This window comes from Pieris napi, chromosome 3 (assembly GCF_905475465.1).
Source record: "Pieris napi chromosome 3, ilPieNapi1.2, whole genome shotgun sequence".
Taxonomy (NCBI): domain Eukaryota; kingdom Metazoa; phylum Arthropoda; class Insecta; order Lepidoptera; family Pieridae; genus Pieris; species Pieris napi.
Window position 1 is genome coordinate 6,998,417 of NC_062236.1, and position 10,802 is coordinate 7,009,218.

The 10,802-nt window shown below is 33.6% G+C and overlaps 1 protein-coding gene across 1 annotated transcript; it reads right to left on the reverse strand.

Moving 5' to 3' along the window:
* Positions 1-3,595: 3,595 nt before the first annotated feature.
* On the reverse strand, positions 3,596-10,802 carry LOC125063693. Its single transcript, XM_047670268.1, has 3 exons — positions 10,446-10,802; positions 6,908-7,128; positions 3,596-4,600 (listed from the first exon to the last, which is right to left on the reverse strand). Exons 1-3 carry the CDS (start codon positions 10,561-10,563, stop codon positions 3,716-3,718), a joined length of 1,224 nt encoding a protein of 407 aa, XP_047526224.1. The 5' UTR covers positions 10,564-10,802; the 3' UTR covers positions 3,596-3,715.

Consider the following 10,802-nt stretch of genomic DNA (forward strand, 5'->3'; position numbering starts at 1 on the left):
GGCTGTGGTTACCACTCACTCGTATGGTGAAGAAAAACTCCGTCCTGGGTGAAATTCTATAGGAAACCGCAATTGACTCTTACAAACTTAAGTAGGCGATTACTGACTCAGAGAAAAATGTAATTAAACAATTGCAAACATGCTATTTTTAGTTGTTAACAATGTATAATTTAACTTAACAATAATTGCAGCTGACACGTCATTATGCAGTTACAGATAATTGACAATTTACTTACATCTGTCTCGAGTTCTGACAATTACCACTCCATACATTAATTTGTCTATGTGTCAAGGACCAGAATATTCTTGAAAGTGGAACTAAATGAAATATTTTACTTTTACATCTCTGGTCAAACCACAAGTAAATCCTTTTTCAATTTTACATTGAAGATGACACAGAAAAGGCCGCAGAAGATATGAGAAACAAACGGTATTGGCATGGCCTACTAGAAAATGTTTCTAATCGATATAATCTAATATTATATTCCTAAACGATTTCACCTGACTTTTATTTCATAATAAGAATTCGACAATAAAACTTATAGACCAGTGCAGATAGCCTTCAAAATAAATAAAAAGTGAAAAAAATTACAGTAGGATGAAACCCATTAGAAAAGCAGGGGAATATGATCAAAATGAAAGGAAAAATAAATTACGGTCGATCTGAGGTCGGGAAGGGGTAGGGGGGGGAGGTTTAAGGGTAAAAAACGGTTTATCTCGATTTCCGGCAAAACTAAAAGTCCTATCGAAGAAAGTTAAATGGCAAAGTTGTAGGTAATAAAAAGATCTAAAACTTTTGTATTCACACATTTTTCACATAACCTCAAAATTGGTGTGAAAAATTCAAAAAACCAAGTTTTTGGTTTTTTGAATTTTCGTATTTCATAGAGAAGTAGGGAAGGGTATGACGGGTCTGGGCGTTACTGCATACGATGTTTTGCATTTTCTGAGAAGATTTACTATGGTAATATATATATATTTTTTTACCATAGGAAAGTAGAGATTTCAACGAACTGAAAGCATACCAACTTTTTGAAAAAAGCTGAAATTTTGACGTCAGAATTTTCGATTGAAAATTAGGGTGTTTTTTCGATATTAATTCAAAATAAGGTGAAAAAATAAATATTTTTAATCAAATAAATTACAGTATATTTGGGACATAATAAGGTAAGTTTTCACCAAATTTCGTGTAAAAAAATAAATTTTTGTAAAAGATAAAAATAAAAAACCAAAAACTTGGTTTTTTGAATTTTTCACACCAATTTTGAGGTTATGTGAAAAATGTGTGAATACAAAAGTTTTAGATCTTTTTATTACCTACAACTTTGCTATTTAACTTTCTTCGATAGGACTTTTAGTTTTGCCGGAAATCGAGATAAACCGTTTTTTACCCTTAAACCTCCCCCCCCTACCCCTTCCCGACCTCAGATCGACCGTAATTTATTTTTCCTTTCAATTTGATCATATTCCCCTGCTTTTCTAATGGGTTTCATCCTACTGTAATTTTTTTTGGTTTCAAAAATTATCGGCACTGGTCTATTAATGTATTTTTAACTTTAGAAAACAAACTATTTTAGGTTAGTAAAATATAACAATTTGCATATCGTAGATGTTTGCGGAGACAAGAACTCAGTACAGTTACTCACGAGGTCAAAATATATTTAATAACCCGTTATTTTTTCACACAATTGACCGTTGTTACAATGGCAGCATAGATTTTTTGCATTACGGTAAGGTCTCTGAAAGTTGATCACCTATATTATAGAAATTTATAACCTCGTAGCCTTATTTTAACTTGCTTTTACGATTCTGTACTTATAAGTAGGATATCAGCCGTCAGAGTTGTTCATCAAAGAAATCAATTTAAAGCCATTTAATTAAGACTTACACTGAGTTACCATATAAATGTATGGTTATATACTAATTATAATTAATATTTTAACTATAAATGTAATAAACGATTATGTCAGTACAACATAGTAAGTATAAGTATTTTCTATGCGAGCTCTCATACTATTTTTCTTGATTTTATATATATTGATTATTATATATTGAAATTGATTTTTTGAGCAGTTTATATGATGCAACAAAGTAATTACATTTTACCAATTCTTAAGCGGGCTATATCCAAAATCAATCATCGTAGATTTGATTTTATCTAAATATGTAATGTTTGAATTAAAAACAATAAATATGTATTGACCCGTCACTATAATTTCAATGGTAGACTTTCATTAAAAACACAATACTATATAAATTCCCTAATACAAAAAAACACTAAGTCATCTCTAACTTTTGTCTAATTTAGTTTTAATTCAATCATGGGCTAGTATTATGGAGACAAAAATTTATTCAATTACGGCACATTAGTTTGGCTGAGAGCGGTTTTATTAAAGCCTTCTGCCCAATTACCCTATATAAAGAAAACCTATTTCCCTAAGATTTTTTCTATATAAAGACCATAAGACAATAGTTCTATACTACCAAGTCGAGTACGACACATAGCAATTAAACTTAGCAGTCGTATATACGTATATATACATATATTGGTCGTATAAACCAGGTTTGCAAAACTAAAACAAATTATTAAGAAATTATATTATTTACTGACTACAGGAATAAGTAAAACTTATGTACAAAGTCAGAATTCAGTAATTTTAAACAGGGGACACAATGACCTCGGTGAATATCGAAGTTCTATATTGAAAATACTACTGCGAAATTATTCATACTCTAAGGTAAGTTTGTTTGTTAGCCTACAATGTAAACCTGATTGACATTTTTTTTAGATTTTTACGCGCCGAGTATGTCGCGGTCGACAGCTAAACATTTTATCAAGCGAAAGTACGTGATTTATAGTTTTTAGATCGAACTTTTAAAAAGCTGATTCACATTTCTTCGAAAGGAATAGTATTACTTTTTCATATGGATCTGTATCGAGAAAGCTGTTAGACCAGATATAAGTGACTCCTGCTTGACAGCTTAGGCACACATTTTATTATAAACTTATTCTTTGTTACAATCAAGATTATGCATGGATCTCTATGACACATGACTGCATGAAAAATACGACAAATAAATTGTCGTTAAATAATTGTCATGCATTTTATAACTATGTTATTTTATTTTTTGTATATCAAAAGCACCATTAACACATACACGACAACGCTAATTACTCAAACATAGACAAGTCATTTGTATTCTGCTAAACAATGTCACTCAAGTTCAATTGATTTCACTTTCAATATTCACCTACGTCCTCATTGAGAAATTTCCATTCAATCTTATAACAATGAATCCAATTACGAGTACAATGTATTAGAAAAAGTAGAGGTTAAAGTGAAGGTGTTTCATGTTTTGCAACAGTATGGGATCGTGTGAAGGACTAACAGCGCGACCTTTTGCGCAGTGACATTTGTACGATGTACTATCGTCAAAAAGTTCATCGCTTCTCTCAGCCTCAATTATAAAGCAATACGAGCTCTAAGTTAGAGGATGTTTAGAACAGTATAAGACAATAATGCACACATAATATCGATTAATTTAATATAAAGGAAAGTAGACCTTACCAAAAAATAGAAATAAAAGAGTCAAAGAATAATAATACATATTTATTTATATTAGGTACTTTAACAATACTTTAACAGTCTTAAAACAAACGACTTCTGTCGGCGGTGGTCTACACCGTGAGTCTATACAATATTTACAAAATCGGTCAAGCGCACGTGAGCGATACGAAGGCGCGCGGCACGGGATTGGCGCTAAAACGCGCATCGGAGCAACCCGCGCCGCGCGCCACCGCCTCGAAGAATTGCCTCAAGTCGCTAACTGACCTCGTCGGAGGAGCCTGAAGGTCGTGTAATGATGCGGCCCGCCGGGGAGTCTCAGCCACAGGCACTGGCCGAGCCAGCTGCTCACTACTCCGCGCCAAGCTGCCCCCAGTCTGTGACAATGACTCGAACAACGCCCGCCTCTCTCTCACCGGGACATATTTTGATACTATTTCATGAGAATTTGGTGAGCACGATCTTGCACGGTTCTCTAGGGATGCCGTCTTCCGCCTAGCCATTTCCATAGCATACCTCCCTCTTTCTGCCCCACCGGTCGTGCCCTCCCAGCGTTTTAGATATCGGTGTCGTCCTAATTCTGTATCAGTCGATCTTGCTCTGGGAAGTGTGTGACGAGGACTTTTGCTAAGTTTACTGCAATTGTCACATTTTATTTCGGTTTTTAGTGGTGCGTCAACGACATCTATAGTTTTTAGTCCATCAAGAGACAGCGATAGGTCGAGGCTGCGATCAGACGATGAGTCGTAATCGTCGTCTTCTACGACGATGCCCTCATCCGTCGCAGCAGGTGAATGATCCCTTCGAGGTATATGAGTTTCGGACATAGTTATTAATCTCCGTCTCGCTCTGGGGGGTGGTCTGGGAGGACACATTGGCGTTTCTTGCAGCGTTGTCTTTGGTTTGCGGTAAGAATGGTTCGTGTCAGCCGCTGACAAGACATCGAGGAACCTAACTTGGGGTAGTGGCGTCTGTCCAAGTATTTCAACGCACAGCGCTCGCACCCACCGGGCGTATTCCGTCGCATTGCAAGCCTGTAACAAAAAAATTACCAGTCATTCGGGATAATAGATTCGTTGAGATCTAGGAGGATGTAAAATTTGAATAATTTTATATTATACACATTGAGAGGGTGACGTATTATTAAGGGAGAGAACTAGTTATAATATGTATATTATAGAGAAACTGTAGAACAGTCCTGCCACAACGTGTTTCCCTTACGTATCAACACCTTCGCGTTCTAGCCCTTCTTATGGTAAATAGGGCCATCAAGAGGTACGCACAATGGAGCGATGATTTACGGGTGTTGGGCTTTATTGAGGTCTATTTAACGTAAATCGTGAGAAAGAAGTTTCGAAGGGGAACCGACGTCTTAAGACTTCTTACCTTTTGTACCGAGCCCTAAGATCCGAAACGTGTAATAGGATCCTAGACATTTTATTCATTTAAGACTATTCTTCAAAATTATACGGTGATTATATCAAAAGATATTCTACATTTTTTAATAATTGTCATGTCCGTTCTTATTACAGCTACCTTCATAATTGATAAAATCAAAGCAAGAAAGTTGAATGGAATACAATTACGAGACTAGAACGTACCAAGGTTATTCGACAAAAATGTTTTGTACAAAACTTGTCTATACAATCATAGAAAAAAGATAAAAACATGACCCCGTTCTATTGGCTCGACCGCAGGTCCAATAAAACTACCTTATTTGGTAACGACTAATGAGATTATCTAGAAAAAAAATAATCGGTAAGTTATTACAATAGTAACGTGAAGAAAAAGGCTTGTTTATCCATTCGCTTGTGAAGAAATTAAGAGAAATGTTGCCCGAGACAGTCATGGAAAAAAAGGGTGCGTACTTTTGTACGCACGTAAGAAGTTATACTTCTTTGGCATTATTAAAAATAGTTTTTGATTGCATGCAAATTAATTACAATTAAATAATCAAAGACTGGAAAAGGAGTCATTATAGTCAATAAAGTTCAGTTTACATTTGAAAAATTAAATAAATAAATATTTATTATTATTCTCTTACATTAAGTGCAACATAAATTCTATTATAATTGGAATGTTGTTTTTAAATTATGACCAATTCCGTAGCATCTTGCGTGGGCAACTTCACTCTCTTAATTTTGTGTCACGGTGCGCGCGCATCGTAAAATTTCACTCTTATCAATTTTTCATAACGCGCCTAAAGAAGTATTCTTTAACTTCAAAATTTTTTTCTGCTATTTACATAGACATAACAAAACACACAATATAACAATAATAAAAAAATAAAAAGAAAAAGATTTATTTTTCTTTTAAAGAACAAGGTACGTTTTAAATGTATAATGCGGGTGTGCTGTGGTTGTAATTGGCCCTGGCTCAGCATTATGAGCTGCAGACTGTTCCACAGCGCTGGTTTTCTTAAATTCATTATGTGATTTATTAATTACAGTTGTTTATATTATATTAATACTTCACTTTCAATCTTTGCTTTAAAATGAGCTTTAATATTCGATTAAAATAGTTATTATAAAAACAGTACTAAAACATTATAGATTCTAGTCAAGTAATTCATATTTCATGAGACACATGGGTTGGTCTAGACAATAAATTCCCGTTTTAATTAACTTCGTACATTTTATAGGGCTTTTAATCACAAGCGTTTAATATTTAGTCGCATATACTGTGATATAATAAACCTTAATAAATAAATGGCGATTAACGGACGTAAATTAACTAAATTTTACAATAATTATAATGAATTCATTTATCTCAACTAACATACATAGCCGTATGTAATATTTAGATGACCGATGGAACTATCCCAAATCGGTAATGTAATTTTATCGACTTTTACGTAAATATAATTGACGTAATTAAAACCTCGCTCATGTATAGTAAACCTAACAAGTTAAGAAACACTTGCATTATGATGATTAAGTTCACACGTGCAAATGCGATATGGTGTTAGCATTATGTTTAAAATAATGTAGCTATACTAAGTCGACTACTTATGTTACATCCGTTCGTATGGGAATGTGCAGTCTGACAATTAAAAGCTATTTCTTAACTTCTTAAGATATATATTATTCGAATTAACAATTGTAATAAATGATACGAAGGAAAATATAATTATAAAAACTTTCTCATGTAATCATAAGTAAGTGTTTCTAGAATTCTACAGAAATGTTCGTTTATCCACCAAGCTGCTATATCTGACGGCAAGATAAAATAGATTTCAAATCCTTTTAACAATACGTAAATTTTGTTATTTGATAGTGAAAATCGGTGATAAAGATTTCCTAGAATTGTTGATATAAATATAAACATTTAATTTGCAGTACCTGAAATGTGGCGACGGTGGCGTCATCCCGAAGTCTGGAGAGCTGAAAAGCGTTGAGCAGATTTGGGGCACACCGAAGGTGCAAATGTCGGAGGGGCAGCCTCGCGGCAGGTCGCCTGGGTATTGTACCATCTCTCCAGGCTAACAGACACCCGCTACGTACTGCACACCGAACCCAGGTCCAGGACACGTCATCGTCATTGTAATACTGTCTGAGAACACCTGAGGGCAAAAATAAAACAGTTAAATTAACTGACTCGAATTGTATCCTTATGGCCGATTTACATTATCTTAGTGTTTAGGAGAGTGCTTTAGTACAACTTGAAAGGCAAGTTCTTAAGCGTAGCGTTTACTAAAGCAAGTAGCTTTTACATGTTTCAACTAAAGTACTATCCTAAAGCACTCTCCTAAACACTAAGATAATGTAAATCGGCCTTTACTCTGTAACTTCCAGTAGCGAACCAATCTCTCAATGTCCGTAGGGCTGAGGTGCGACTTTGGGAATGCGCGGTACACACATTACATTCGATTACTAATAGAAGAAACACAGTACTAGCGCATACACGTACATTTTACCGCTAAACAATTTATATATTCACACTATAATAGTGATAGTTGAGCATGTTGTAGGTCATAAGTTTATAATCTATTTTACATATATATATCATTTCTTTTAGCTATTGTCATCTATCGTGCTTAGTTAACTATTAGCGTGTCTAATGCTTAACTAAGCAATTGATATGAATAACAAACACATAAGCTTCGAATAGCTAAACAGTGTGTCACTTTTATTAATTTGCAAAGTGACCAAGCTGACATTCCATATTTATGATTAAATACATTTTAAAATAAAGTTTATAAGTTATTCTTTCTTATAATACCGATTGTCCTTAAACAAAAATAAAGCAGACAATTGTTTTTAAATTTTATCGGCCCAGCCCATGTAACCTACTTTGTGAAGCATAAACAACCAAGAGGTTATAATTATAATCCCTATTGTGTGCTAAATAAAACTTGTTATGTATTGAGATGGCGAGCGTCCCAATTTCATAGGCAGCCGGTTCGATAAACCTACTTTATTAACACACAACACGCAAGCATAAATTCATAAGCACCGAACATCGGAATATTCTCTTTGTAGGCATAAATATACTCAATGTCATGTACCCAAAGACGCCTCGTTTTATGTATTTCTATACAATACCTACATAAAAATATTTTAGGTTTTTGTTGACAAACATCACCACATCGTCAAGGTCGTTATGTATACTAAAACCGCCTAGATATCCCAGATTCAATATCTATGAAAGAAGATTGTGATCTCAGAATGTTAATCACTTATAAACATAAGTGGAAATCGAGTATTCTATTCGTAAAAACGTTAATTTCGTTGTTGTGCTCATAATATCGAAATTATTATTTATTTATTGTTAACTTCCACCCACCTCGTTTCCTCAATACAAATCATGTTGTTAATACACACAAATTCCCGGCCTAATCATTAGAACTAAGATGTCATCAGCAAAAAGAATTGTCAAACAAATTCAGAAAAGTTTAGAATAAACTTATAAACCCTTAAACACTCTTAGTAACGGTAAACTCCATTTTGCACTTAGAATATATAAATTAACATTGTACTAAAAATAAATAATGACATAACTGATAATACTAATTGGTACGCATAATTTTATCAGCCGTGATTCATTGATATTCTCTAAACGCCCACAAAAACAGTCAAAAAGTCGATACAGTAAGTGATTTCTTTGTTCTTTTTATCAAGAGACCTTCCTTTTTCTAAGTATGCTAATTATCGTCATTTCTTCATAGTTAATACTGTTATTTTATTTTTACTGCCAATTCAATGTTATCAGACGAAATAAAAACATGGTATATGACAAGGTATATTCTATATGTGTATTGTGTATATCATAATATTCGTGTAAACATAAAAATTTATAAAATATTAAAGTCGTAGCTACTACTGAATTCGATTTTGTTGTAATGCATTTAACTCGCAAATAAACGAATATTAATTTAGTTATAAACACGATTTAGTGATTTAACAGTAAATAGGTCAATTCAAATCTAACTCATAAGATATACATTACATTATATCCAAAGGATAACAATGCTAAATTTTTGAAGGCTGAGATCCATTTTGCTTATAAGTATGACCGCGCACAATGATAAATTGTTTAACCGCGAAAGTATTTTATGCATTTTTCTAAGATTATAGATTTTATTGAACATATATTTTAGACAAACAAATACTTAACATATCAGTAGCAAATAAGGAAGGACAAAGAGTAGTGAACTATTCCCATGGCCTTCGTCAGATATACCACTATCGGAGGCCATAGGATTTCCTTCTCACCTAACCAGGCTAATGCCCAGCTTCACCAAATTGACAAATATAACTTTAATATAAAACATTTTAAATTAGGTAGGTACCTTCGCCGCGAGTTTATGTACGGTTTATGACGTGGAATAAGTGATACATGTATCTTACGTTCCATAATAAACATATTTTATTTTTATTTTTTTTTATTTTTTTTGCTCAAAATTTGAATATTATAATTTTATTGCAATCCAATAGTTATTGCGTTCTAAAATCATTCGTTGCAATTGCGAAGATTCGTAGATCAATAAAATTGTCAAATACAAAAGCAGCTGTCAAGTCAAGGTAGATCATTTAATAATTAAAACGAAAAAAATCTTGGATCTGAAAGTTTCAGTTATGAATCAACTTCCTGAAAGCTGGAAGTCTTATTGAAACCAAAAGATTGGTAATTCACTATACGAGCAGTTGTTGTTTATTCGGTTTTTTACTTGATGATGTGAATGATTCTTTTCTAATTGATATCAGACTTCTGATACTCATAGAAGCCCATCGATCAACGATGGCCACGGCCAAACTGGGTCATGATGGGTGTGCCCAAACAGCTGTTAAGCAATGTTCGTTATATGTCCAATTATTGTTTATAACAGCTGTTTTGCCACCCTTCTTCATCCAATCCCTGATGACAGTTTGATGCGGGTCGCAATTGACCCTTTCGTTTTAATAAATTCTAATTCAATTGTGATTCACGAAAAAAAAAATAAAATTCAGGTTATTGTCCTATGAAGGATTTCGAAATTAAGTTAAGCAAAATATTTTTATAGCATTTGTCTGGTTTTACTGGTGGCCTACTAGATAATATAAACAGTAAATACTTATTGCGGTTATACTTAAAATAGTATGGTATCAAAAAAGATAATTAGTAATTTAAGTTTAAAATTTTGTTATTCGTATTTTCTGGGGTGAATGACCTATTGATGCGAAATGAAAGCAAATTCTAGCTTTAGAATATTCTTCCATGCAAATATTATGAAAAACGTATTTGTTTACCGGTAAACGTTTATCGTATTTATGGTTTCAATCATAACCTACATTTTTTTAAGTATTCAAATATTACTTTGTCGGCTAAGCAAAGTATGTTTACCTTTAATAACTAATGTATATATAATAAAGGAAGAAAAGATTCAAAAGAATAACAAACCTGATATCCTAAGGTTAGGATCTGCCGGAGAAGGTATTGGTCCTGGTGTCAATTCTGGCCGTAATTTTCGCAAACCGGCCACCACCCGCGGCGCCGGCGACTGCTCTCCCACAAGCATTGCCTCTCAAGACAACATTTCACTTAAAAACACTTCACAATAATAAAAATTCATCTCGAATTCCACAAATTCACAGATTCAATTAAGAAAACCACCAAACCACCGAAAAATATAAGTCAAGAATGAGGGATGACAAGCTGTCAAATTCGTTTTGAAATTCGAATTAGTTCGTTATTTGCGCGTACATCATTCGTTCACAAACCACGCATCGCTGTTCGCTACTGACTACACCGACGGCA

Bases quoted from the DNA above. Each gene is read 5' to 3' on its own strand.
- LOC125063693 (XM_047670268.1), bottom strand. From the start codon at position 10,563: ATGCTTGTGGGAGAGCAGTCGCCGGCGCCGCGGGTGGTGGCCGGTTTG. The intron at 7,129-10,445 runs GTTTGTTATTCT...TTTTGCCCTCAG, and splicing joins TCCTAACCTTAGGATATCAG to GTGTTCTCAGACAGTATTAC. The intron at 4,601-6,907 runs GTACTGCAAATT...TTTTTGTTACAG, and splicing joins CCACCGTCGCCACATTTCAG to GCTTGCAATGCGACGGAATA.